At 60.1% G+C, this 27,890-nt stretch overlaps 2 protein-coding genes across 6 annotated transcripts; both read right to left on the bottom strand.

Moving 5' to 3' along the window:
* TBC1D24 (TBC1 domain family member 24) lies at window positions 1–6,624 on the bottom strand. Of its 2 annotated transcripts, XM_060648159.3 has the most exons (7): window positions 5,547–6,511; window positions 4,893–4,910; window positions 4,259–4,417; window positions 3,132–3,195; window positions 2,069–2,164; window positions 1,627–1,849; window positions 1–1,257 (listed from the first exon to the last, which is right to left on the bottom strand). In XM_060648159.3, exons 1-7 carry the CDS (start codon window positions 6,509–6,511, stop codon window positions 1,103–1,105), a joined length of 1,680 nt encoding a protein of 559 aa, XP_060504142.1. In that variant the 3' UTR covers window positions 1–1,102. The 2 variants fall into 2 exon arrangements, with proteins under 2 accessions (XP_060504142.1, XP_060504147.1); XM_060648164.3 differs by lacking the exon at window positions 4,893–4,910 and having other exon boundaries at window positions 5,547–6,624.
* NTN3 (netrin 3) lies at window positions 6,510–27,811 on the bottom strand. 4 transcript variants are annotated; one of them, XM_078440226.1, is made up of 7 exons: window positions 26,347–27,725; window positions 26,087–26,275; window positions 25,847–25,996; window positions 25,651–25,701; window positions 25,444–25,536; window positions 7,854–7,973; window positions 6,510–6,624 (listed from the first exon to the last, which is right to left on the bottom strand). In XM_078440226.1, exons 1-6 carry the CDS (start codon window positions 27,272–27,274, stop codon window positions 7,924–7,926), a joined length of 1,461 nt encoding a protein of 486 aa, XP_078296352.1. In that variant the 5' UTR covers window positions 27,275–27,725; the 3' UTR covers window positions 6,510–6,624; window positions 7,854–7,923. The 4 variants fall into 4 exon arrangements, with proteins under 4 accessions (XP_078296352.1, XP_078296353.1, XP_078296351.1 ...); XM_078440227.1 differs by having other exon boundaries at window positions 25,444–25,518; window positions 26,347–27,724; XM_078440225.1 differs by lacking the exon at window positions 6,510–6,624 and adding an exon at window positions 23,576–25,235 and having other exon boundaries at window positions 7,859–7,973; window positions 26,347–27,811.
* Window positions 27,812–27,890: the final 79 nt, after the last annotated feature.

The raw sequence follows: 27,890 nt of genomic DNA on the forward strand, positions 1-27,890 counted from the left end.
CAGGGCATGTGCAGAGCCAGGTGGGGCAGGGAAGTGGGGGACAGGCCGCAGCACGAGGACACCACACTGTGTACCCAAACACAGGGCTGTGAGAGGCGCACAGAGGGGCATGTGGTGAAGGCGCTGTGTGGGAAGATCGGGGGGGGGGGGGGGCCGGCAACCTGGGGCCCGTGGGGATGGACAAAGACGAGCATGCCACGCTGAGGAGTCTGGACAGGATCCTGGGGCCACTGCAGGGACCGAGGGGAGCAGAGGAGGCCCCCCCTCCCCCGCAGAGAGGAGGAAGGCTGAAGAAACCCCCAGGGGTCTGGGTTTCTCTGGACAAGCCTGTGGAAATGCAGCTGGCGGGTTTGGGGTCAGTGGCAGAGGGCCCGTCCCTGGGCCGTCCTGGGCAGCCTCTCCAGTTGTGAACCCACAGAGAGGCCCCGCAGGAGCGTCAGGCTCTGAAACACGAGGACACATAACGTCCTCTCCAGCCCTGCATCATTCCGGCTCTCCCTCCCTCAGGAGGGGCCCAGATCCTGCCCTTCCCTCTTTCGCCTTGCAGCTCCTGTCCAAGAGGCGGCCACAGGAGGCCAGCACCAGAAGAGGACACTGGGTGAGAAGCCCTGGACAGTGGGAGGGGATATGGACAGGGGGCAGCCGCCAGGGCGTCTGTCTCTCCTGGGGGGCCTTCAGCAGCCCACCAGGTGGCAGCCTCAGGGCTCCGTTCAGAGCCGTGCTAACAGGCCCCAGCAGGGGGCGCCATGGACCCACACTTGCCGGAAGGTTCCTTCGGCCTTTCGGAGTCCCCACCTCCGCACCAAGGGACTAAGACTCAGGGGCTGCAAGATGTAGCCCCTTCCAGGCGTTGGGCACAGGATGCTCCACAGAGAAGCAGGGCCCGAGTCCAAGCAAGTCTGCGTAGGTCTGAGTAGGGCAAGGCTCAGCCAGCTGAGGCCCGGGCACCCCTTCCCGGCCCAGCACCAGAGCCCCAGCTGCACTCACATGCTGCCCACCACACGGAGGGGGGTTCTTCCTTTCCTGCCTGCCCCATGAAGAGGGGGCCACTGCCCCACCCCCACCCCACGGTGACAGCTCCGTCCCCACGTGCGCAGGCCTGTCACTGGGTGTCGGGGTCTTGGAAGCCCCAGGCCTCCACGGCAGCGATGAGGAAGTTCTCAGAGCAGAGGGGCTGGTTGTTGAAAGTATCGCAGTGGCCAGTGCGGCCCCGGTTCAGGTCCCCATCGATGTAGAGCGCTTGGCCGCCCCCTCCACCTGTGGGATGCTGGGGTCAGCGTCTGTCCCTCTGTCCAGCACTGCCCCCTAGAGGCTCTCCTCCTGCTCCTCAGCAGCCCCGCTTGGATGGGGACCCCGCCCCAGCCCTGCCAGAGACTTCTCTAAAACCACAGGGCTGGCCTTCAGTCCCCCTGGCTGGGGCCCCCACCGTGCACCCTCTGATCCCCGCTCCCACCCCCGCACCCGCTCCAGCCCCAACAGTCCCGGCTCTCTTCCTCTGCCTGTCCCTCACGTGAGGCACCCGCCACGGCAGGGGCTTCGGTACCCCCCACGACTTCGCACCCATCTCCTGGGCTACGTGACCGAGGGCAGGGAGGAGCCCGGCCTGGAGTGCGGGGAGGCGCCCACCTACGATGAGGCAGTCGTTGCCCCCAGCCATGAACATGGACTCGGTCTTGGAGGGCAGGTTGAAGTGCCGCGCGGACAGGAAGGGCGAGAGGCGGTCGGCAGGGTCCGAGGATGTGGGGCGGCCGAGAAGGGATGGAGCGGCAGCGGCCTCCAAGGACACTGGCTTGGTCAGCTCCGGGTGTTTGATGACCACCCACTCGTAGCGCTGGACCTCAGGCTGCAGCTGAGGGCGGAAGGGCAGCGTGAGTCACAGGCACACGCCCCCCACCAGTCTTGATCGGGGCCCGGGCCGGGGAGCCGACTGCACCCAGCAGACGAGGCTCGCCTGTGCGGTCGATGGATCACAAACAAGAAGGACGTGGGGAGGCACTCTGTGGGGGGAGCACTAGGAGGAGTGGGAGACAGGGTCTCGTGAGCAGGGCCCCCAGCCGGACTCACTCACCCTGAACACGAAGCACTCTCCCGTCCCAAAGAAGCCCACTTTGCCTCCAAACTTGTTCCTCTCACTCCAGTCTGTTGACAGGTAAGCCCCACACACCTGGGGAGAAAGGCCGGTGGTGTGAGGCTGTGCCCCACCTGCAGGAGCACCCTGGTTCAGAGCCTGCTGGCCCCCCCCCCCCCCACCCCCGTGGTGGTCACTGACAGGGGGCGCTGTTGGCGTGCCCGAGGGCAAAGGGTGGAGGTGGACAGTGGGGTGGGGAGGTCGGAGTTTGCAGGGCATGGGGCGGGCGGTGAGGGTGGGTGGGTGGCTGCCTCCGCCATCATCAGCGTGTTTGGGATATTTCTGTTTCCCTCCTTGGCCCTCAAGCATGGGAAGGAGCCCACTTCCACACTCTGACTTTGGGCATCAACCCCAGGGACGCCCCTTACACAGAAGCTTCTGAGAGGTGACCCTGCTCGAGAATGTTCCCTAACCTCCAGCCAGCCAGCAAAGTGCCAACTCGGTCCTTGGAGGGGCTGCAGGCGGTGTGGCTGCAGGCTTTGCCCGAAGCGTCTGACAGTGAGTCACCTGCTAAAGTGCAGACGCCCAGGCTCCTCCTGGAATCCCAGACGTGGAACCCGGAACCGGGTGAGGAACCTACCACTCCCGTGGGTGCAGGTGTGGGAGCCACAGAACCAGGAGCCTCCACCGCGTGCACACACCGCTAGGATGGGGGCACGTGAGTTCCGACTTCCCTGGGTGCCTCAGAGCACTTAGCAGAGGACAGGGCCCTGAGAGTCGCCTGTCATGGGTGGAGGCAGGGCCCTGCTCACGGGGTATTTGTGCAGGGCTCGCTCCTTGAAGCCAGGCTCTGTGCCACCAGGCTGCTCAGCAGGGGCCTGGAGCCCCCAGGGAAGCGGGAGGCCCTGGGTGGCTGGGGGTCAGATGGAGAGGCTGGATTCACCTCTCTGTGGAGGGTGGGCTCCACTCTGCGCCCCCAAGAGAAGGAAGCCTGGGTGGAAGCTTCAGGGGGGCACCCCCACCCCTGCCCCAAGGCTCATCAGGGGCAAGGGCCTCTCCTCACCTCCTTTTGCGTGGTCTTGATGAGCAGGAGGGTGGGCTCATGTCCTTCACACTGGAAATAAAACCTGGGGGCAAAGACCACACATGCCAGGCTTCCATCCCACCTCTGGCCACGGCAATCTGGCGCCCACAGCATCTGAGAAGCCCGGGCTGTCTGGGGGAGACGGGTCTGGGAACTGTGCTTCCTCATCTCCTGGGGACCAGGTGTGGTGGCCAAGGACCCGGCAGCACCCTGGCCCAGACATTTCTCAGCCAAGACGGAGCCCGGGCCTGGCAGTCTCAGGGCCGAGCAGTCAGCTGGCCAGGACCGTCAGCGCTGCTGCGATGTGGGGAAAAGCTGCATGACGGACAGCCCTCAGCGGGCACAGCCACGTGTCAGGAGCTTCAGGGAAGCAAAACCCGAGGAACCTGCTCTCGGAAAGCTCACAGGTGCCCGGGGGGGCCTGAGCCTGTGGGACACGGAGTGCACGAGGAGGCTGGACACAGCATCCTGGTGGCACCAAGTGCCCGGAGCCTTCGTGGCATCCCTGGTAGCCCAGCCTGGCTGTCCCACAGCAGGCCTCCCACGCAGCACAGAGGCAGGGACCAGGCGAACGTGTCTTTAGCTATGCTGTAACAGTCATGTGGGCTGGGACAGCTCTGCCTATATCACCTCTGCGGGGTCACCTGTGACCTGAGCCAGAAGCTCCTGAGGCGACCTGCCATCTAAGGCCGAACCTGGCAGAGCTGCCTCGGGAGGCAGGGACACCCCGGACTCAGCTGTGGACCAGCCAGGTGGGGCTTGGGCAGCAGGGGCCCAGGGCCTACAGCCACAGGTCTTCCTGTGCTAGGATGAAGTTCCTGTGTGGGGGTTCCACCTCCCAGGGTCGTCACACCTACACAGGAGCCTGGATCGGTGCTGTGTATTCAGGGCAGCGACCCCTGAAGTCTGGGTGGCCGGGGAGTAGGAGAAGCCCAGAAAAAGGGCTCTCAATTCTAAGGCCCCTGAGGAAAAGGCAGGTAGATCCTGGGGCCCATCCTCAGGCGCTACCCACACTTCCGGGGTGTCTCCACGGCTTGCTCCGTCCTCCCGTGTGTCAGGCCCTTGGAGCCCGTGCCTTGGGCCGCTGCCAGGCTCCCGGGTGTTACCTGGTCAGGCTGTACCCGTGCTGCAGCGAGGAGAAGAGCAGGAGGGGCTGGCAGAGGGCAAAGCGCTCAGGGACCCATGACCAGATGTCTCTCATCTCCTTCACACTGACGATCTCTGAGTGGAAGTTCTCCGCGTGCACCGCCAAGTGCACAAACTGCCTGGGGAGAGTGGGGAGGGCTCAGAGTGCAGCCCTGACCACGCCCTGGCCACGCCCCCCGCCCAGGAGAATCGCGGAGCCTCTCGGGTGAGCTGTGCCCGAAGGGGGCTTCTCTGCTATTCCCGAGGAAACGGGACTGGGGGAATGGCGCTGAGCCCTGGAGCCCCACTCCCATCAGCTACAGAGGGGAGAGCACTCAGCCTGGATGGGGACAGAAGCACGTCTTCTCTAATGAATGGGGACACAGAGTGAGCCAGCTCTGACAAGACAATGCTTCAGAGCCAGCCAAGCACGGACAGGCAGCACGTCTGAGGCAGCTGAGCAGACAGACAGACAGACAGCTTGAAGAGCAGCCAGGGTTTAAGGCAGCATTGCCAAACCCAGCCCCAAGAGCCAGAGAAAGCAGCTGGGCCCTGGGATAGCCAGGAGAGGAGATGGAGAAAAGCCAGGAATGAAGATGTGGTTTCCAGACCTACCTTTTAGAAAGTGAAACACTGAAAAACAGGGGGAAGCAACGGACACAGAGAAGAGGAAGAAAAATAAAACAGACAAGGACAGGTTAGTGGCAAATACTGATGGCCAGGACGAACCTGCCTTTGGCCCAGGAGAAAGGCCTCCACACCAAGGGCTCGGTCGCTCCGAGATGGTGTTGGACACCGCGGGCCCCTCCCAGCCTGGCTCCCCTGGGGCGGTACCCAGGGCAGGGGGACATACCCAGCAGCCGCAAGAGCAGCCGGCAAGGGAGCACAGACCCCAGGTGGGGGACAGAGCAGGGGCTGCTTTAAAATGATCTGAGGCAGTCAGCCGGGCCCACCGCCAGACCTTCTGACTCCACGGTCAGCATCCAGCGTCCATCTCCGCCACCGGCCTTGACCCTGAAGGCAGGACCCTCCCTGCACCTTCTGTACCCGCAGCTGCCTGAGCAGCCTGTGGCTGTAGCCAGAAGGCCCCCTCCTCACTCCCATGGCTTCCTATCCACGCAGGGCTGGCTGCCAGGAGGCAGACCAGGAGCCTGGCAGGACTAGCTCAGGCCCCAGCCCCCAGGACGCATCCCACCTACGCCCTACCCTAGTGGGCCCCTCACCTACCCAGGGGCGGGCCACACCCAAGGCCCCAAGGGGCCTGCCTACCTCTTCTGCTTGACGGTGATGCCTTTCTGCTTCAGAGCTTTCTCGTTGGCCATCTGCAGGAGCTGAATCTCCTTCCGAGAGAAGAGGCGGATGGCGAACGCTTTCTCCAGCAGCTTCTCAGGAGACACGGTCTTGGCGATATCCCTGACGAAGGTGCGAATGTCCTGCTTCACGCTGTCTGACTCGAGCGGCTGCCCAGCCCTCACCTTGTGGAAGAACTTGAGGATCGCCAGCGCCACGCGGTACAGCACCTTGTAGCCTTCCACCAGGAACACGTCAAAGACGCGGGCGAAGTGGCCGAGGGGCAGCTCCCCGAACAGCCAGCGCTGCCAGTCCGCGTAGACCTGCAGGACGTCCTCTGACACGGCCACCATCAGCTTGTGGGCCGCCTGGCAGTACTTGTTCACCAGGTCCCCAAACGTCATGCAGGAGGACTCGAAGGCCAGGAAGCTCTGATCCACCAGCTTCCGGCTGGGGTCGTTGCAGGCCAGGATGCGGCAGGCATTCTCGAAGCACTGGGCCTCGTCCGTGCTGTAGTGCAGCAGCAGGGCCACGACCGCGGGCAGGGCGGGGCAGAAGGACACGTCGGGGAACTGGTTGGCGATGCACAGCAGGATCTTGCGCACGGCATCCTCGCCCCGCGCGTTCAGGCAGTAGCTGGGCACCTGCGTGTTGTCCACAAACTCGGGCAAGGGCAGGCTGCTGCTGCTGTGCTTGCCCACGATCTTGCCCACGATGTCGCTGTATACGCTGGCGTCCGGTGTGACCGTGCGGCAGGGGATGTCCCGGATCAGGCGCTGGTACACCTTCCCCCGCAGGGCGTAGCTGCGGGCCCAGTAGCCCTGGCGAGCCAGCTGCTTCAGCTCCTGCGGCTCGGTGCAGCTCAGCTCCTTGGGGCCCAGGTCCTGCACGGCCGCGTCCATCCTGTCTCTGTCCACAAAGCAGTTGTAGCCCGGGGGATCCATGGTGCGGGGCGCCCAGCACGGGGATCCCAGGCTGCCGGCAGAGGCACGGAGCAGCTAAATCCCCCAGCCCCCTCTCCTAGGCTTTGCTGCTGACCTCTTTGCCATCCTGTACCCTGTCGGATTGAAAGTCAGGCTTAATGTACGCATAGGTTATATATTAACCATATACGACAGTTCACATTTATTTTTTTAAATTTTTTAGATGTTTTTATTTATTTTTGAGACAGAGAGAGACAAAGCATGAGCAGGGGAGGGGCAGACAGAGAGGGAGACACAGAATCCGAAGCAGGCTCCAGGCTCTGAGCTGTCAGCACAGAGCCTGACGCGGGGCTCGAACTCACAGACTGTGAGATCGTGACCTGAGCCGAAGTCGGACGCCCAACCGATTGAACCACCCAGGCGCCCCGAAAGTTCACATTTTAAAGAGCATGTTTTTATTTTCATTCCTCTATGAAGTATTAGAAGGGCTTCTACTTAAAATAAGTGGAGGGGCACCTGGGTGTCTCAGTCGGTTAAACGCCTGACTGTTGGTTTCAACTCAGGTCATGATCTCGCGGTTTGTGGGTTCAAGCCCTCCGTCAGGCTCTGTGCTGACAGCTCGGAGCCCGGAGCCTGCTTCGGATTCTGTCTCCTCCGCTCTCTGTTCCTTCCCCTGTTAGCTCTCCCTCCTGCCCTCTCTCTCTCTCTCAAAATACACAAACATTTAAAGAAAAACAAGATGAGTGGATATTTTGAGAAGTCACTATGAACTCTGGAGTAGAACTTCTTTTCATGCAGTTACTGGAGTAGATCACACAGATTCTGAGTAATGAGAGCCTAAGGCTCAGATCCCAGAAGGGCTAGGCCAGCCAGATCCTGCTGAAGACAACTCTCTGCTGGGTGTGGGCGGGCCCCCCAGCCCTCCTTTCCCCCCCCCAACACCGGGGCGGGGGGGCTCGCTGGACAAGAGCACCCCAGCCAGTTAAGAGCTGCCCAGTGTCTACTCCCTAAGGCTCCGGGCCTCTGCAGCTGCGCTGAGCACGGCACCACACAACTGCTCTGCCCCACCGGCCCTGGGTCAGAAGCCACAGGCCAGCCCTGAACTTTCTAGAAACGCCAGCTGAGTTTCAGGTAGGCCTTCCAGAGGAGACTTGCTGTGGGGGAGTAAACGGAAGGGCTGAGAAAGAAACAGAAGGTGTCACTGCTTCAAAATTAAGACATTTCTGGGTCCACAGGAGCCAGAAGTATCACACTGGGGGGTCTGGGGCTGTCTCTCCATTACGGGAAACTAGTGAGATCCAGGCGGACGTTGCACACAGGGAAGGTGTGCTGACACACCCAAGAGCAGCGTGTGCCCACGCACCTCAGACTAGCCTTTCCGCCTGGGACAGTACAGGGTCCAGAGACGTCATAACGGTTTGCTTCAGCAAGTTTCAGTGGATGGCCAGATCATTCCAGTTTCTCCTGCATCTGTAACATTCATCTGAAAATACAAAAAGGAAATAATACCTTAAAAACGTGGAGTGGATGGGGCACCTGGGTGGCTCAGCTGGTTAAGCGGCCGACTTCGGCTCAGGTCATGATCTCGCGGTCCGTGAGTTCGAGCCCCGCGTCGGGCTCTGTGCTGACAGCTCAGAGCCTGGAGCCCGTTTCAGATTCTGTGTCTCCCTCTCTCTGACCCTCCCCTGTTCATGCTCTGTCTCTCTCTGTCTCAAAAATAAATAAACATTAAAAAAAAATTAAAAAAAAAAAAAAAAACGTGGAGTGGAAATTAAAGAATTATAGCCTAAAAGCTGTATATGTGAGAAGCCCCTTGGTGCAGTGTGGTTTTTCTCACTGTGGGAAAACATATGTAGAATTACCAGGGTAACCGTCTCTGAGTCTACGTAACCGTGGCAGGAAGTGCAGTCACACTGTGCCCTCACCACCACCCGTCCCCACAACTCTTTCTTCCCAGCTGAAACTCTGCCCCCAGGACGCATGGACTCCCCCTCCCCCAGCCCCTGGAGCCCACCCTTCTCCTTTCTGTCTCTACCAAGGCAACAACTCTAAGAATCTCACAGAAGTGAAATCACACACATTTGTCATTTTGTGACTAGCTTATTTCACCGAGCATACTGCCTTCAAGGTTCATCTAGGTTATTTTTTTTCAATTTTTTAAAATGTTTATTATCTATTTTTGAGAGGGAGAGAAAACAAGTGGGGGAGGGGCAGAAAGAGAGAGGGAGACACAGAATCCGAAGCAGGCTCCAGGCTCTGAGCTGTCAGCACAGAGCCCCATGAGGGGCTCGAACCCACGAACCATGAGATCATGACCTGTGCTGAAGTCAGACACTCCGACTGAGCCACACAGGTACCCCGATTCATTTACGTTTATAGCATGCATGTATCAGGATTTTTTTTTTTAAGATTATTTTTTAGAGCAGCTGCAGGTTCACAGAAAAGTTGAGAGGAAGGTACTGAGATTTCACACATACCCGCTCCCTCGTCAACACCCCCCAGGGGAGTGGGGCATCTGGTCCAGCTGAGAAACCTGCATTAAGACGTCACCGTCACCTAAAATCGGCAGATTCGTGAGGGTCTGCTCCCGGTGTGCATTCTAGGAGTTTGGACAAACGTGTAACGACACATATCCTCATTACAAAATCATAGAGAGTAGTTTCACTGCCCCAAGATACCTCTGCACTCCACCTACGTGTCCTGCCCCCCCATTTACCAGAATTTCATTCCTTTTTATGGCCAAATAATACTCCATTGTGTGACCAGAACACATTGTGCTTACCCACTCATCTCTGAGTGGACACGGGCTGTGGCCACCTCCTGGCTATTTATTGTAAGTAACACTGTGAACACCGAGTGCCCGGGTCTGGTGGAGTCCCGGCTTCTGGCTCTTTTGGATACGTATCAGTTGACACTGCTATTTATTTTTTTTAATGTTTACTTATTTTTGACAGAGAGACAGAGCGACCGTGAGTGGGGGAGGGACAGAGAGGCAGACACAGAATCTGAAGCAGGCTCCAGGCTCTAAACTGTCAGCACAGAGTCCGATGTGGGGCTTGAACCCACAAACTGTGAGATCATGACCTGAAGTCAGATGTTTAACCCACTGAGCCACCCACGTGCCCTGACAATGCTCTTTTTTTTTTTAACTTGTTTTATTTTTTATTTTTTAAAATTTACATCCAAATTAGCTAGCATATAGTACAACAATGATTTCAGGAGTAGATTCCTTAATGCCCTTTACCCATTTAGCCCATCCCCCCCCACAACCCCTCCAGTAACCCTCTGTTCTCCATATTTAAGAGTCTCTTCTGTTTTGTCCTCCTCCCTGTTTTAATATTATTTTTGTTTCCCTTCCCTTGTGTTCATCTGTTTCGTCTCTTAAAGTCCTCATAGGAATGAAGTCATAGGATATTTGTCTTTCTCTGACTAATTTCGCTTAGCGTAATACCCTCCAGTTCCATCCACGTAGCTGCATATGGCAAGATTTCATTCTTTTTGATTGGCGACCAATACTCTGTTGTACATTCTACCACATCTTCTTTATCCACTCATCCATCCATGGACATTCGGGCTCTTTCCATACTTTGGCTATTGTTGATAGCGCTGCTATAAACATTGGGGTGCTTGTGTCCCTTCGAAACAGCACACCTGGATCCCTTGGATAAATGCCTAGTAGTGCCAGTGCTGGGTGGTAGGGTAGTACTATTTTTAGCTTTTTGAGGAACCTCCATACTGTTTTCCACAGTGGCTGTACCAGCTTACATTCCCAGCCCCATCACTGCTCTTATAGGAGCTTCCCCATAGGGAAGATTAACTAAGGTTTTGTGACAACACCCATTTACCAGGTCCCAGCGGAAGCGCCTAGTCCACAGCAGGAAACTAAGGTTTTGTGACAACACCCATTTAACACATCCCACAGCAGGACCTCATCCACAGCAGGACCCTGTGTGGGGCTGGGCTGTGTGGGGCTGGGCTGCTCAGAAGAAAGGAAGCTTTAATGGAAGCCTGGGTGGGTCCTAGGTGGGAAAGTAGCCAGGGGCACCCCCTCCTCCCCAGGCCCTGAAGGTTGGGCCTATGTGAACCCCCAGAGCCACACCCAGGCTGCACCCCACAGTCCCCATGTGCAAACTACCTATACTTTTCGTATGTATGTATGTACTCATTCATTCAAAGTAATCTCCACACCCAGTGTGGGGCGCGAACTCACAACCCCGAGATCAAGACTCTTGCGACGGAGCCAGCCAGGCGCCCCACCTGTAGGGTTTCCATCCCTCATTCTAGGCTCTGAGCCCATTACCCTCTAAAGGGGACCCCAGGCCCTCCCTGTCTGCGTGAAAAGCAGCAGCTTCCTCTGGGGGCAATAAACATGTTTATGAACAGAACAAGATCCAGGCAGGACGGCACCAATCCTCATTCAACTGGCCTCACATCCGGGTTGAATATTAAACTGGAAACTCCAAAAACCATTATCGCACCTACAAAGTTCCTTCAGAAGGACCTTCAGCGAGAAGCAGACAAAGCGTTACAGCAAGTAACCCAGGGACACCCTGGATTCAGGGCCTCCGAGGCAAGGACATGTTCAGGAGACCCCGAAAGTGCTCCCTGGACCCCCACAGGCCTCCTCCTAAGGTCCCCACCCAAAAAGAGACCTTGGCATTTCTGGGGCCGGGCAAACAAGGTTTGCGGTGACATCTTCAGGCATCTGTAAGACCAGCTCCAGGGTCGTTTCCTTAGTTGTTGTTTGTAAACAAAAAAGGCAACTAATACGAAATTACAGAACAAAAATGTCAAGCCCTGTTTCAGCTATCCCCCCAACTGTCCCTGCTCTTGTACCTGAAGAGAATCACTACTCACATTTTAGTGCGTATCGCGCAAAGCCCTTTCCTTAGATTGACAGATACACTCATTCACAGCCAGGCTCCACTGTTTAAGCTTGCTGCTGGGAGGGAGAAGCCAGAGGGCAGGAGACAGACCAAAAATTTTAAATCATCGGTCGAACATCACGCTCTGGAGGTCAGCTTTGGAGCTGCTGCGCCCCCTCCGCAGGGACCCCTCCCCATGCACCTGTGGTTAACCCCCTTCCCCCTCCCCACAGGAACGAGGCCACACCTGCTCCCCACGCTTCCCGATCCCTTCCACGTCCCCCATCTGTACCCGGCGGTCAGGGGCAGAGAAGGGAGGCAGGAGCTAACGCAGAGACCATCCGGTTTTCGGTCATTCAGGCCTGCCTTCCAAGTCCAGCTTTGGTGCTTGTTTGCAGGAACCTCACACAAGCCATGCCTCGTCCCCAAACGGCGGATGCCAGTGCGAGACACGGAGCCGACGGATATGACCCACCTCGTGCAGCCCCTGCCGCTCACCCTCGGGGCTCACTGGCTGGGGTGTGAGGGCACCGTGCAGACAGGCACACCCCCACTCACTTCCCCTCATCTGTCTGTGCTCTGGCAGCCCGGGGAGGGGGGGGAGATGGCCAGCAGGTGCCCTGGAACCCCGCCTTCCTTGGGCCTCCAGATGGGGAGGGAGGTATGCTTTTTCACCACTAACACTGCACTCGCCTAAAGGCCACCCCCCCACCACTCTCGGCAGGGGAATGAGGTGGGGGCGGGGCTGGCTCTCTGAGGGGACACCGGTCCATCAGCCCTGTGGGAGGAGGCTGACCCCAGCTGCCTGCAGCTCCCTGAACTTGGAATGGAGGCAAGTATTTTGTGTGTCGTGTCCTCGGTTCCGGGCCTAGTCTGCAATTCCGGGAAAATAGAAACAATTCCACTCATCATCCTTTTAGACTCACAAGAAATGCAGACAGTGATCATCTCAGACACTGGGGACACAGCACGTCTGGGGGGTGACAGCTACTTTATTAGGGTGCCCGGGGTGGACCTCTCCCAATTTGAGCTGAAGTGACGAGAAGGAAGCAGCCGGGAGGGCAGAGGAAAGGTCACCACGCACAATGTGGAGAGCAAAGGCCCTGAGGCGGGACCAGGCTGGTGTGCTCCAGGAAGAGAAGGGCGTCCAGTATGGCCAGAGCACAGCAAGCAAGGGGAAGAGCACAGAGACATCCAGGGGCCGGATCACGCATGGGGAGGAGTCTGGATTTTCCTGTAAGGGCAGCCGGAATCGGGGAAGGGAGGCGATCCAACCCATGTGCCAATTGTTGTGAGGATTAACTAAGTCGGCTCAGAGAAAGCACTCCGCCTAGCCTGGCACGCAGGGCAGCTCAGATGTCCCTAGGGCTTCTCATTACCGCCCCACAGGGTCTCCTGGCTTGGCACGGGCTCAGAGCCATTTGGGGAGTGACGGGGACCTGGTGGGTCAACACGCGATCGGTCCGGCAGGGGGGCCCGAGTGTGGCTCCTCCTTGTGGGGTATGTTCTCCCACAGCCCCACACAAGTCCTCTGCTCTCTCTTCAGGGACAGTCCCTCCAAATGGCCTGCTTCCCCCACCCCTAGAAGCCCCTTCTTCCGGTGCTCTCACTTCCCTTTCCCTCACACACACCGGGCCTGTTTTCAGAGTTCAGGGTAGCTGTAAATAGGAAGCAAGAATTTCTTAAACGGAAATAAAACACAACTTTCAGTGGAAACGCGTGACCTCTCTTTCCCCCAAATATTATATTGCTATGTTGGTGACACTTTGGTCCAGCTCCCTTTCCTGTCGTGGTGACCACCACACCCTCGGGCCACGTACACCATCCTGAGTATGCCAAGTCAAGTTCACATCAGGCTCCGGTGGATCGGCCGCACCGGGGCGGGGGGGGGGGGGGGGGGGGGGCGGGGGGGGGGGCGGCCCTTCCCACAGGCCCCGGGGCCAGGGTGGCTGTTTTCCTGGGGAAGGAGCTCCTGTGAAGCAACACCCTCACTGGGTACACCTCATGGAGTCAAATCAACTCCGCCCTCCAGGGCACAGGAAGAGAAGGTGCCGGCCTGGGGTGGAGGAGCCCAGGCGCCCCAAACCTGTGGGCTCTGGTCTGTCGGGTACGCGGTGGCCCGGTGGACAGGAGCTGGATGAGAGGGGAGAGCAGACACGGCGGGAGGGACGGCGGGGTAGGAGATGCCCAGCAGCAAGCCCCTGGCACCACCTGTTCAGGTAGGACCCATCCCACCCGGGTCCTCAGGGGCCACAGCGGCTGGCTGCCAATGGCTTCTGCTTTGCATTCCTATCTCCCTTAACCCTGACAAGTCAGCAGTGTGGGGACTGGCTCCACGTTATGGATGAGGACACCAGGCACAGAGAGGGGCCCCTGAGTCCTCCACACAAGGTGGTCCATCCCAGGTCAGCCTCCGGGGAGCTCCCAGTGACCCTGCTGTGCCCACCACCCATCTCCCACTTCAGGAGTGGACAGTCACCTGGAGGGTCAGCCCCACCCAGGCTCCCTCCTCAGCACATGCAGGGGCAGCTTCTCAGGGTCTCACTGCTGTCCCCAAACACCACCCAGGATCTGATGAGTCATGAGACCTCTGCATTTCCCACCTCTCGGGTGGGGAACGTGATTTTCCACAACACTCGGATGTGACAAACACAGATGTGCACACGAAGCCCAGGTGATTCCATCGTAACCACTCACTGACACGGGGTGTGCCTTCCTCCCAGGCCGTGCCTCCCAGGGGTCCGGCACACCATGGCTCCCCTCATCCCAAATTTTTATTCATTTGACAAATTTGTGTTGACATGACTCTTCTGTGCCATGAGAGGCCAGGCGGGGCAATGGGAGATGACCGAGGCAAGGTGTAGACTTCACACGAGCACAGCAGCAGGGGCGATGGTACCCCGAGTGTACAAAGATGGGGAGTCAGCCAGGTGCAGGAATGGGGACGGGCACATGGGGCAGACTGAGGCAGGTGGTGGTGAGTGGCCAGGGCTGGGATAAGAGGGGGCTGGCCGATGGCCCTGCGTGCCACCTGCACTAGGAGACTGGACATCACCCCATGCAAGGGGGACCTCTAGGAGAGTCTCAGCAGCAGGTGGCATGATCAGAGCCACTTTTCTTTTTTTAAACATTTATTCACTTTTGAGAGTGAGAGAGACAGAGCATGAGCAGAGAGGGGCAGAGAGAGGGAGACACAGAATCCGAAGCAGCTCCAGGCTCCAAGCTGTCAGCACAGAACCCGACGTGGGGCTCTAACTCACGGACCGTGAGATGGTGACCGGAGCTAAAGTTGGACCTTAACTGACTGAGCCACCCAGGCGCCCCAGAGCCACTTTTTTTTTTTTTTTTAAGTTTATTCATTCTGAGAGAGCGAGCGAGCATGCGCACACTCAAGGGCAGGGGAGGGGCAGAGAGTGAAAGAGAGAATCCCGAGCAGGCTCCACCCTGTCAGCACAGGGCCCGACACAGGGCTCGATTCCATGAACGTGAGATCATGACCTGAGCTGAAACCAAGAGTCAGACATTTAACCAACTAAGCCACCTAGGTGCCCGATCGGATCCACAGGCTGGAAAAAAAAAAAACCCTGGTGGCTGAGAAAGGAGGGCAGAGTCCAGAGAAGAGGCATGAGGAGTGGGATAAGGCCAGCCCCTGAGTGGACCCAACACACTTCCACCAGAAGAGGTGACCCAAGGCAGACACCCAAGCCAAGGACAGAGAACCTGGCCCAAGGCAGGGGTGAGTTGGCAGAGCAGAGGGAAGTAGGCACCCACCAGGATCCTGACCCCCCCCTCCCCCCCCCACCGCAGAACAGCTCAGGCTGCCAGGGCTGGGCCTGCTGGGCCTTAGTCACCGTGCACAGGACAGGGCGGCTGGTGTCACAGCTGTGTCTCAGCTCTTCCTCCACAGCCTGAGCAATCCCACATCTGTTCAGGGAGCGGGACCAGGAAACAAAGGACAGAGAAGGAGGAGGCTGTAGCCCCAGCTGCGTGTGCATGCGCGTGCACGGATGCCCTGAGTCCCAGGAGAGAAGGGACGGCAGGACGGGGAGGGAGAGGCAGTGACGTGCTTGATTCTGGGCCTGCGGAGCTCCACGCGACAGGGAACTGCTCCCCTTCCCAGGCAGTGCCCCCGAGTGGAGTTCAGAGCTTTCCCCATCTCTAGGTGGCCCCTCAGCCTTAGAGATCATCATTCCCTCTCAAGGTGGCGCCTGCAGAAAGGCCAGGGTGCAGCAGAACCAGGAGCCCCTCGACACGTTCTTGGCACCAGAGCCGGGCACGCAGAGGTGACACCGTCCCTCTCCATCCCCCCCAGGGTGTCTGGACCAGAAAGACAGAACCATCACGGGACGTGTTTACTGCCTGAGACTGAGATGCTCCGAGTGCAGAGGCCACCGGGCCAGGCAGGGAAGACAAGCTGCGTGGGAGGCGAAGCGGAGCCTCCGGGGAAGGAAGAGGGAAGGAGGTGGGGGGTCACGACATGTCCCCGAGGCCGTCTGGCTCACACAACCCAAAGGGGCAGGGATAGGCCTGGGCACTGGAGCAGGCCTGGAGTGGGGCATATTCCAAGGTGGGCGATGACCACCGTCTCCCACTACTCTGGAACATTCTTATCAAGTGTGAGTCAAATCTGACTTCTTCACAAGGTCCAGTCCTCCCACCCGTCTGTCGGGAGGCCAGGAAATGCCCCATTCTCCCCCAGGAATCTGCCGGAGGCCACAGGGACAAAGCTGCAGGACACTGCCTGGAACCTGGGTGGGGCACACTCATCTTCCCATCTTCGCCCTCAGCTGTAGGAGGACTCCCGATCGGGCAGATGGCTGGTGGTGACGGCGTGGTCCACTGGGGAAACCACGGCCACCGACCCCCCACATTCCCTTACTGTACTGCCCCGCATTCACCCACCCGACTCCAGTCTCTTCTTGCTCTGGAACTTGTCTGTGACACACAACACCCAACTCGTCACCCTCTCCCCAAATGTCCTTCTGGCCAGAGGGGACTCCCCCCTGACCTTAACCCCTCTGTCTGGGCTCTCCCCGGACCCTGCCCCCCTCCATCTGGGTTAGACATGACCCCCCCCCTCAATCTGGGCTCTCCCAGGACCCTCTATCTGGGCTCTCCCCAAACCCCACCCCCTTCTGTTTGGGCTCTCCCCGGACCCCACCCCCTTCTATCAGGGCTCTCCCTGGACTCTGTCCCCTCTATCTAGGCTCTCTGGACCCTGCCCCCCTTCTATCTGGGCTCTCCCAGGACGTAGTCCTCCTCTATCTGGGCTCTCCCAGGACCCTGCCCACCCGCACTCATCCCAGCTCAAAGCCTTCGCTGCAGGGCATCAGAGGGCAGAGTAGGCACTCTTGGCTTGATGATCCCCAACTTTAGAAGCCTTTACATCTCTAACGCTTCATCCACATCTTGGTCGGCCCTGAAACGGCTCCACCCAGAGATGGTGTGTCACCAGCACCCAACTCTCGGAACCCCACCCAAGCGCTCTTTACTGTCCCCCCTGGCCCCACACGTCGTGACTCCATCTCCCCTCACCCAGCAGCCCCTCTTCGATCTACTTCCTCGCCCACTCAGCCTAGACCTGCCCGCCGAGCCCCTGGTGCGCTCTCTCAGGCTCCAGGCACACCTACAGGAGGAGTCGGCCCTGCACACCATCCGTAGAGGGAAAAGATGATGCTGCCCTGGTCACGGCCCTCAGAGCCGCCGGCCGGCACCCTCTTACCCTCCACACTAGCCGACAGCTGCACACTGCCTGTGGCCCTCGCCCTCCCGCTGTCCCTCCTCTCCACCTGACTCTGCATCCCGCACCTTGGCCCTGGATCTCACCTCCTGGGCACCCCAAGCCACCTGCCTCCTTAGCGCCCCCTCTCTGCTTTAAGAGCCCCTATGCAGCTCCAGCTCCGTCTCCTCTTCTTTCCCTCCCAGTCAGGCTTCTGGAGAGAGCAGGGTGCACCCATTTCCCACCCCTCCCTTCTCGCAAGGACACCCTTGGGCTCTTATCTCCCTGAAGCAGGCGCGGGGGACCCCACTGTTCTGATCTCTCCTCTCCCTCCTGTGTCTGTCCGCTCCCCTCTCAGCTCCCGCTATCGTTCCTCCCCTTGTCTCTTAAATGTGGCTTTCACAGGGGTACACGCTCCTCTCAGCCTGAAATCGTCTTGTGAGCTCAAGTCCTGTGACTCCAACTGCTTTCCTAAGCATCTCTACCGCTGTTGAGCAACTCGCAACTCACCTCTGGGCGGCAGCGGAAAGCCTCCCCGGCCGCACCCTCCCGCGGGACCCAGCCCGGCGCACGCGCCCCATTGAGAAGGAGACCAGGCAGGACACACCGACCTGCTTCCCGCCTCTGCCCGAATGCCCCCTCCTTCACGGGCTTTCTCTGACCTCCCCGGCAGGGCAGGGCCGAGGGCGCCCTCACTGAACTCAACCCCCTCCTGGCATTGGCACGCTGTTGTGATGACCTACCTGCTTATGAGTCCAGCTCTTCTAATACACGGTGATTTTTGAACCTGGGTACCTCACACCACACCCAGCGTCCCCAGGAAGGAGGAAACAAGAGAAAGCAACATGGAGACTCAGAAAAATCCCAAACTGCTTTAGCCCAAGAAGAAAATTTAATTCTAAATAACAAGAGGGAGCATTTGCCAACTTGTACGCGTGTGACCTTCCCAGCAGGCATGTTCGCACAACAGGAGAGCGGGCTGTGCTCTGTCGCAGCCCGGAGACACGACACAGGGATTTTTCAAATATTAATGGCAACTGGCATATTGCACAATGACCGCCGGGCGGCCAGTGACTGGGGAACTTGATAGTGGGCGCTTTGCTGCTGGCACACAACAAAGGGCACGTGCCAGGTACAAGGGGTGTGACCATTCACGAGGCGTTGATCTTAGCACAGCTGGCTGGCCTGGCTGCCTGTCTCCAGGCAGAAGTTCAAATGCAGGTCTTACAAATGGCATCTGAGCCTGCGGCATGGGACAAGGAACAGGTCCCTGTTGGCCACTCAAAACAGTTCCCTGTGTCCCTGGGGGGCAAAACACCTTTCCCCCAGCCTGGTCTGGTCTGCCCACAGGCAGGGGCTGAGGTTCGAATGGGGCTCTGTTAATTCAGGATCTTTACCTTCTGAGCAAAACAGGGTTCTCCCAACGGGTCTGGGAAAACACCCCCAGGGCACATGGTAAATACGCTAGCAGCACAGAGTGAGAAGCAGAAGAGAGCCCCGCCCCCGTCAGCAGCATCAGAACGCTGACTGGTCTGAATTCCAAACATGGTGCCTGGGACAGGTGTGCCTTAGACGACTGGCCCACAGAGCAGGTACTCAGCAAGTATTTTTAGACCTGACAACAAAGCTGGGGCAAGAGGGAGTCCTGCAGCTACAATGATTTAAATAGGTATTCAAAACACTTCCTGGGCGCCAGACTACCCAATGCTAGAATACAAAGATGCAAATTTTCAGCGAGCTTCTGCCTGTGGGACCACGAGAACAGACTGACCACACCAACCCAAGCACAGGCGTGAGGAGAGGAAAGCACAGAGAGTCTGGGACCTCAGCTGGGTCCTGAAGGATGAGGCAGCCCTGGCCCAGGAAGCAGCAGCAACAGCACAGGCACAGGACAGGGCCTTGGAACACAGCCGCTGCGGGGCCAGTGAACCCCTCAGCTGTTGAAGAGGGCCGGGCAGGGATCGTCACTCACAGCGTGGATGACAAGACAGTTCTACAGACCAGCCATACAGGCTCCAAGAAGCCAAAGGGCCCAAGAACGAGGCCTGGGGTTCACTGGGAGGCACCTGCTCCCCTGTGCTGGACAGCGAGGGGTGGGCCAGCCCGGAAAGGCGGGACGAATTAAGTCATAAACCTGGATCCTTCTAAGGCCGGCAGCTCTACCAAGATGCAAAGGCTAGAAGGATCCTTGTTGGAAAAGCAATCACTGAAAATGACTAGAGAATGCCGGCAAAATGAGACAAGCAAAGGCTAAAGGGGCAGAGAGGTGAGGTGAGCTTTTGGCGGGAGCAGCCAAGGAGCTCCATCTAGAACACGAACAGTAAGGCACTGATTGGTGACAGAATCACCCACAGGTAAACGACAACCCTCACTGCGAGGGGTACCCAATTAAAAGCGTGTAACGATTAGGCAGACACAGTTTCAGATGATGGGAAACAAGCCAAGCCGTGCATAGTGTGTTCCCGATCATCTGTAAAAGGAGAGGGCACGTTTGGGTGGGATGGAGGGAGAGCCCATGAGTGCTCGCACGTGACCTCTGCCAGCAGATCCTTGTGCAATACCCAGGGGAGACTGATAAGGTCCCACAGCCAGGCAGTGGGGGACAGAGCTGACAGGACACAACGAGATCTTGTCTCCGGTGCCCTAAGTGAAGAGCATGTTCCGTCAGAGGCAAAGATAATGGCTAACAGCCCCCTGTGCATTTATCCAAAGGCCAGCCCAGCCCTGGGGGGGGGCCTACGCCTCCAGCCCTGTGGGGCCACATGACTCCTGAGGGCAGGTAGGGGCTCCTTTTGCAACACTGGCCTTTCCCCACCCTCTCCCCCTCAGCCCCCAGGTGTGGGAGGCAGCACCATACACATGCTCTCTGCATCCTCAACAGAGTCTTTCCCAAGTCCCGTTTGCTGCCAATGCTGATGTAACACACAGAAACCGGGGTCCCAGAAGGACAGCAGGGGGACCCTGAGACTTCTGTAACTTTGAATGCATCTCTGGATCTGAAAAACACTTTCTTCAGCATTCTTCATGGTTAGAAAAAGTGTTTTTCAGAGATCTAACTGTAAAGAATGCTCCAAGAGGACCAACCCTTGGTCTAGAGAGAAACGAGTCTTTTGAGATGAGTGACAATCTGGAAGTTTCCCAAAAGGCAACTAAACACCAGGAAGGCCCTTGGAATCAATCATCTGACTTTGCACCTCTAGACTCTCACATTTTGCTGAGATGATTCGTTCGTTATAACTAACAAACTGGGGCTCTGTGACAAATAAAAAGCCCACTATCCTGCCCCCAGGCCCCAAAAGGCAAGCAGTTATTGATTAGACTTCCATTGTCACCTCCCCGCTGCTGTATGAGAAAACACCAGCTGTCTCCAGACTTCCTTCTTCTCTTGCTTACTCCACACACTCTCCTGGTGAGGCCCACCCCAGTCCACGTGGCTTCAGCACCATCGGAAGGAGTCCCCAAAACGCGGTCGAGCCCAGGACGTTCTCCCTGGCTCTAGATCCACATATACCCACCTGCCACCGGGAAGCCTTACTTACTGGGAAGTTCAGCATCTGCAAACTCAATGTCATTGCCTGCCCCCAAGCCAGCCTCCTTCCGGCACCCTCTGCCTGTGTCATGGCAATGGCAAATGCTGTCACCCAATCTTGGGAGTATTCCCTACACCTCCTTTCTCCCTGACCCTCCCCAGCCCTGAAGCCACTTGTCCCAGGGGCCCGCTCTCCTTTCTGTCCCCCACCACTCTTCCTCTGTGCTGGGCCTACGTTTCAACAGGTGGGCAGCTTCCAACTCCGTGCCACCCGTCGCCAACCCACCATGGACATCGACGCTCGGTCACCCCTGGAGGACACAATCTGATCAGTCACACACAACCCCAAGATATCCTGGTGGCTTCCCACTGCTCTCAGGGTAAAATTCACACTTGGGCCTGGAACTCAAGGCCTCTTCCGACCTGCCACCAGCCTCGCTTTCTCTGGCCTCACCTTCCTCTCTTCGCTCCACCTACTGGAGTCCCCACCACCCTTCTTGCAACAGCAGGTTGCGAAGTAGCTGTGCCCTTGTGACTTCAGGCAGGCATACGCTGCCCCCTCGCCCGGAAGGCCCTTTCCCTCATGTGGCCTTGCCACATCCATCATCTCCATCATCTCCTCGTTCTCCAAAACGTAGCTCACGTCCTTCTCCAGAGTCCCTACCAAAGGCCAGCAGGAGGCTACCCCTCTCTTTCCATCGCAAACCCCAGTCCACCTCTGGCGGCACGCTGGCCACCCAAACGCGTAGCCACAGAATATGGGCACACGGCCTCCTCAGGTGAAGTACGACTTCGGTAAACCTGTGCTGAAAGCTTAATGAAAGTTACCAAATGAAGAAATTCAAGTGGATTCTTCATAAAATGCCCTGGTGGTTTTTGTTTTTTTTTTTTTTTTTGGTCTGTTTGTTTCCTTTGATATTATCTCCATTTGCAAAGTGACACTTGAAACAGCCACTGAAGCTGCTGCTTTGAATTGGAAAGGGCTTCTTTCTTCCACAAGCGGAGTTGTCATAACAGGAAAGGTATGCCTCAGCAGGTAAAACATTGAACAGGGTGAATGTTAAGTGCTTTTTTATAACCTGCTTCATTGTTCTTATGTACTTTAAAGCAGAAACCATCTCAAAGCAAACACTTAAATCCGTCTTCTGAGGCTGGCTCAGACGGTAACGAGAATTAGGAGCAACACAGTGTGCCCAAGGTCACTCGACCTGCCGGACAGTCCTGGCAGCAGTGGTCAGTGTAAGCCCACGAGGCCCACCTGCACGGGAACTTGCGGATGCAGGGGGGTGAAGTTTACGACTGTTATGAGAAGCCTGCCTAGATGGCGTCTGCGTTTCCCCGAAGGTCACCCTTAACCCACACGAAAACTAGTTTTAGCACCTCGGTTCACTTCACAGCCTTTCAGAGAGACCCCCCCGCCCCCCGGCCCATTCCATGCCAGACAATAGGGGACCAAAGATGAATGTGACATGGCCCTCGCCCTGTCCACGGGGAGAGACAGGCTTTAAACAGAGCACTTGCCATCCGATAAGCACTTCGGGTAAAGGCTTTATCTGAGGGCTGAGAAGATTAGATGAAGGCCGACCTCCAGCATGAAAGGAAGTGCACATGGGGGTCATACCACTGGCCAGAGAGAACTGTTAAACCTTTGTGAGATTTCTTCATCTCTTCTTATCTGGGGTGGTTTCTCCCAGACTGGATCCCCTAAAATGAACAGACCTTGCAAGGTGGTCTCCAAGACAGTGAAGCAAATGTTTACAAGCAGCTGCTACGTGCCAGGGACAGAGAGGGAAGATGGAAACCTCGCTCTCCAGTGGAGGAAACAAGCTACATCTGCCAAATAAAGGGCTGTTTTATTTTTTCTGCATTTGCCTGGAAGTCCCTGCCGACTCCAGAGCAAACATACATCAAAATAACAAAAACCACCTTGGACTGCCTCTATTGGCCCTAGAAAGGCAGACAGACTCCTGGCTAGGAATCGGAAGCTGGGGAAACACGGAAATGGCAGCATCACAGCCACGAGGCCCACGCCACCTGAGCACGCGGCTAACCTAACAGTCTACCTGTGCCTCCCCCAGCTCAGGTGGCTCTTAGACAACCTTTGGCCTTTAATGTCAGGCCAACGAGTGGCAATCCAGGAGACCCAAAGCGACCCTTTCTGCACTGAGTGAGGTCATCAATGAAAACCTCTTGCCAAGCCACCAGCACCCCTGCCCAAAAAAACCATGACCAGGTGCAGCCTATCCCCGCCCTCCAGCTGTGCTTACTCAAGGCTCAGGAAAGCACAGCGCCCGGGGCCCTGTGGAAATGCTTCCTTCTGCCGGCAAGGCCTGCAGGACAGCTGCCGCCTGGCACAGCAGCCCGGCCAGCCGAGGGCTCCGAAGCTGGGTAGACACACCAGTAGCAGGTGGGCGGGCGTGTCATCCTGGGGCAAACCGAGGGCCCAGAGGAAAGCACTTGCAGGTCTTCAAGGGCAGAACGTTATCAGAGAATCTGTTGCAATTTCGAGTCCAGAAGAGGACTTCCTACCCCCGCAGAGCCGGAAAGTGCCCGGAGAAAAGCCTGACACAGAACAGCTCTTTCCGACGCTTTGCCCCGGGCCGGCCACCCACCACGCGGCTGATTGGGGGGGGGGGGGGAGGGGGGGGCGCCGGCCCTGCCCCCCGAGGTGGGGGTCCGGCGGGGCCGAGGTCGGCCCCGGTCCCGCATCGCGCCCTGCCCGGCGCTCGGTCCGCGGGGTCCGGCAGGGGATGGCGGGCACCGCCAGGAGGACGGCCGCGGGCCCGAGAAGCGCGGGTTCCGGACCCCCGACCTGAGCCGCGGCCGGCCCCCGCGCCCCGCCTGGGACGGAGGCCCAGAAGCCCGGCACCACCTCCCCTCCCTCAGCACTCCCCTTCCACCGTGACAGGCGGAGAACCGGCCCCGTGCCGGGCCGTCACGCCCCCCGCCCGCCGCGCCGGCCGCGCACCCACCTCCGCCCGCCGCGCCGCTTCTCCTCAGCTCTCTGTGCAACTGAGCGCGGGCCGTTCTGCGCACGCGCGCATGCGGCCCCGCCCCCGCCGAGCACGCGCCGCCGGCTGCCCACCCCGGGCGCCTGCGGGTCTCGGCCGCAGCGGGCTCTGGGCATGCGCGCTGGCGCCCCGCCGCGGGGCAGCGGGAGCTTGCGGCCGCCAGAGTCGGGTCCCGGCACAGGGGAGCTTGGGCTCGTGAGCCGAGTGGGAGTGGGATGTGGGGTCCAGCCAAACGCAAGGTTGGGGGCGTCCGGAGCCGGGGCTGCCAGCCAGAGCCGCCGTCCGGCCGGGTCACGCGTAGACCTGGGAACGCGCGTCCGCGTGGACACGACGTCTAGTCCCGAGCGGGCGGAGAAGGGGAGAAGGGGGTCCTCCGGCAGCGACCTGAGCGGAGGATTCCGGAGACCGAGAGAGACAGCCGGAGACAAGACAGGGACATAGCAGGCCGAGAAAGGGGCCGAATACAGGCAGAGACGCAGAGGGGACAGGGATACGGACGTCCAAGCGGCAGAGACAGGGCAGGCAGAGGTGACAGGCGTGACAGACCCGGACCAGAAGCTGCCTTCCTCGCTGGGGGAGGAGTCACAGCGCCCTCTGCGGGTCCTGGCAGGGGGCGGGGGAGCCAGTGTCACCGAGCCCCATGGGGGTCCACAGGCGTCTGTGATGGCCACAGTGCCTCCTGGGGAGTCAGACCACTCCCTGAAGATCAGAGTCCGTGGGGGTTGGAGCCACCGCGGCCCTGGGGGTGTTCTCAGACCTTAGATGGGTCCTGGCATCACAAAGGGGTTCATATCTGTTGGGAGAGGGTCACAGTGCTTTTTAGGAAGGTGAAAATGCTCTCTGAGGGATCACCACATCACGGGTGTGGGGGGGGGGGAGGCTGGGGGTCACAGCATCCCTTAGAGTGTTCTCAGAGCCTCGAAATGTTGTTCGGCCCCACAGGGGGTTCACAGCCTCTTGGACCATCACAGTGCCCGTAGGAGGGGGAAGATAATGCGAGGATGGCGGGCAAGGAGTCCGTTGGGATGACAACTGCCCAGTGGATCCCTGAAGCAGCTCTTTGGGGCTATCACATCCCTGTGTGTCGGCGCGGGGTGTCCCTACATCGGTCACACCCCTCTTAGGCATGGGCGCGTGGCATCTAGGGAGTCGCTGGGCAGGGTCGGGGCGAGGGCCCAGATGGCGACGCGCGCGACGCCAGCAAAGACTCCTCTGCAGGCAGATGCACCGGACGAACGTGCGCCTCAACGTGGAAGCAGCGCCGCGCCCGCGCTGCGGGCTCAGGCCGTCCCGCAGCGCCCCCGCCGCTCGCGCCGCTGCAGTCTCCGCAGGCGCCTCGTCCACGCATCGCGCCAGGGCAGCACGAGGCTCCCGCGGGCAGCGCTGAGCCCGGGCCCCCGGCCCCCGACCGCGGTCCCCGGCCCGCCCCCCAGCAGCAGGTAGCGGCGGCCGGGCAGCAGGCGCGGGCAGCCGCAGGCCGCGTCCCGCGCCGGCACCCACAGCGCGCTGCTCCCTCGCCTCGCGCGCTCCTCGCCGCTCCGGAACACTGCAAGCACGGCCACCGGGAAGCGCGTCCACGAGCCGCGCGCCTCGCCGCGCGCGCCCACCGCCACCTGCACCGCTGAGGGGGGCGGGGGGAGGGCGAGATGGGGCGGGGTCAGGCGGGGCGGAGCCGGGAGGGGGCGGGCCGCGCGGAGGAGCTCTGGGCGCCCGCGGTGTGGGGAGGGGGGCACAGAGAGGGGACCGGGGGGTGACAGGGCGGGGCCGGCGACAGTGGGAGGCCCAGGGAGGGTCAAGGGACGGTGAGAAGGTGACGGCAGGAGGCCTACCGTAGTCTTTCCTGCAGAACTTCTTCAAGCTGATGCGGTAGCTGCCGCGGGCTGGTTTGCAGTGCACGTCGCAGTCTGGAGGGGGTGTGGAGGCTGGCACAGATCCCTCCCTTCTTACCCCGCCCTTTCCTCCTCCCCCTCCTTGAACCCCAAGCCCCCTTCCCCCACAGTCATGCCAATCTGGGCCCCTGTTCTGTGTCCACTCACCCTGGGGTTCCACAGAGCTGCTCTCCTCAGTGGGTCCAGGGACAGGCGTCTCTGCGGACAGGGTGAGAGAGCCGTCTGCATTTGAGGGGGAGGATTCGTAGGGCTCTGGGGGCAAGCGGGGAGCAGCGGGGAGGGGGGGTGTGGAGAACTGGTGTGGTTTCGGCTGAGGTGGCGGAAGCAGGGCAGGGTCACTCACTAACGCAGGGTGCCACGGGAGAGCGGCTCTGCTGGAAGCCGGGGGCGCAGCGATTGCAGGTGAGGCCCGTGACACCATCCTTGCAGGGACACTGGCCTGTGGTCTGGTTGCAGGTTTTGCCAGCAGCACCAACAGGGTGACAGTCACATGCTGAGGACAGAGATGGGACGGTCAGAAGCCCATCGGGGGAGGTTGGAACCCAGTGGGTGAGGACGTGCAGGCAGCCGGCGGCAGGCTCACCCCTGCAAGCGCGGCGGTCACTCAGGGCGCGGCCAGGGTCTCGATAGAAGCCCTCCCGGCAGTAGTGGCAGTGGCGGCCGGCCGTGTTGTGCCGGCAGTTGAGGCAGACCCCGCCACTGCGGCGGCCGGATAGTCGGTACAGCTCCATGTTGAAGCGGCAGCGGCGCGCGTGGCCATTGCAGGAGCAAGCTGCAGGAAGGGATGGGTCAGGGGCAGGCTGGCCCAGTCCAGGGTCCCCAGGCCGCCCTCCAAGGCCTCACCAAGGCAGGCGTGGGCTTCCCGGGCCGTGGCCCGCTGCCACGGCCTGTCGCAGTAGAAGGGCTTGCAGCGGCCGCAGTCGGGGCCCTCGGTGCCATGCTGGCAGTCGCAGATTAGGTGGCCCTGGGTGTCCAGCAGGCACCTTGAGGCATGCCCATTGCACTTGCAGCGCCCGCCCACCTGGAGCTCCGTCGCCGAGTAAGAGTAAGGGACCATGGCCACGGAGTCCCTGGTGTCCCCCAGCACGGCAGGCCTTGTGAGCACTATTCGAATGTCTGTGGCAGTCACCCAGTCTTGGAGCACTGGGCTGCTGTCCAGATCCAGGCCTGGTGGGCTTCCGTCCTGCACGCTGAAGGCCAGAAGGCCACCACCATCGGGCTGGGCCTGGGGCTCCGGGAAGCACAGAGCTTCGGGCCCTGGGCCTGGTGGGCCATCGGCAGGGACAGGCAGGCGGCCATAGTCCAGGCCACAGCGGGAGGAGAAGAAACCCAGTGGGGCCCAGCTGCGGCCATGGTCCTGTGACTTGAGCAGGGCCACCGAGGCGGGGGGCGCAGAGCAGAAGCGCAAGCTCACGAACACCAGCTCAAAAGCCTTGCCCAGGGGCACTGTGAGGGTCACGTTGAAGGGCGCCTGCGTCAGTGAGTCCGAACGCCAGCACACAGGGCTTGTGGTGCTCCCTGCGGAGGTCAGGAGGGCGGCAGGGTGTGCCCGCCTCGGGTCGGAGGCATCACAGGCCCGCGTGGCCGGCCGCCCACACGTGCTGGACGCCAGTACCTCGCGGCCCAAGGCGGCGTTCACCAGGCCCGGCACGCAGCCGCGGGGCGCGCCCCCCTCGTCATGGCAGGGGTCGGCGGGCGCCGGCGGCCCCAGGCTCAGCGCGGTCGAAAGCGTGCCCGCGGTCAGCAGCAGCCCCCAGGGCCAGCCGGGCATGGCCGGAGTCGCGGTAGATCCGCCGGCCCGCCGGGCCCCACGCTGCTGCCCTCCGGGTGGGGGTGGGGGGCGGAGAGCGAGCCCGGGTCCGAGGCTCTGCCCGCTGGCCCGCAATGCCAAGCAATCCCGGGCGGCCCCAGCCGAGGCCCAGAGGTGGGAGCAGCCGCGGGCACGCCCCGGGCCAGGCGCAACAGCGGGGATGCTGGCGCGTCCTCCCGCTGGGCCTGGAGCGATGACAGGAGTCGCCCCCGCTCCCGGCGCCTCCGCCCGCGGAGGCCCCACCCGTCGCCCGCCGTTGCACTCACCCACAGAGGGCCGGGTCGAGCAGGTCTCCCGGCCTCCCAGGAAGGGCCGAGGGCGGGCGGGGCCTGGGGCGCCCCGGCCGCCGCCTCCTCCCGGCTGTAGCGACGACGGGCGAGCTGTGCCAGGAGGGGGTGGGGGGCGCAGTAGGCGCAAGCCCGGGCCCGGCCGGGGGCGGGGCTGCTCGGGCCGGGAAGGAGGGAGGAGAGGGGAGGGGGCCTCGTCGGCAGAGCCGGAATCAGAAGCAGATTCAGACACTGGCGGGGCCAGCGGGGGAGGGGGCTGGGAGGCCCGCGAGCCGGGGGAGGGGCCGGGG

The sequence above is a fragment of the Panthera onca genome, chromosome E3 (assembly GCF_046562875.1).
Source record: "Panthera onca isolate mPanOnc1 chromosome E3, mPanOnc1 haplotype 2, whole genome shotgun sequence".
NCBI classification, from domain to species: domain Eukaryota; kingdom Metazoa; phylum Chordata; class Mammalia; order Carnivora; family Felidae; genus Panthera; species Panthera onca.

Coding starts and splice junctions, on each gene's coding strand:
- NTN3 (XM_078440225.1), bottom strand. CDS start 27,274: ATGCCCGGCTGGCCCTGGGGGCTGCTGCTGACCGCGGGCACGCTTTCG. Junction 26,276..26,346: donor GGAAGCCCACGCCTGCCTTG/GTGAGGCCTTGG, acceptor CCCTTCCTGCAG/CTTGCTCCTGCAATGGCCAC. Junction 25,537..25,650: donor CAGCTCTGTGGAACCCCAGG/GTGAGTGGACAC, acceptor GATCTGTGCCAG/CCTCCACACCCCCTCCAGAC.
- TBC1D24 (XM_060648159.3), bottom strand. CDS start 6,511: ATGGATCCCCCGGGCTACAACTGCTTTGTGGACAGAGACAGGATGGAC. Junction 3,196..4,258: donor CACGGGTACAGCCTGACCAG/GTAACACCCGGG, acceptor CTTTGCCCCCAG/GTTTTATTTCCAGTGTGAAG. Junction 1,850..2,068: donor GAGAGTGCTTCGTGTTCAGG/GTGAGTGAGTCC, acceptor TTCCGCCCTCAG/CTGCAGCCTGAGGTCCAGCG.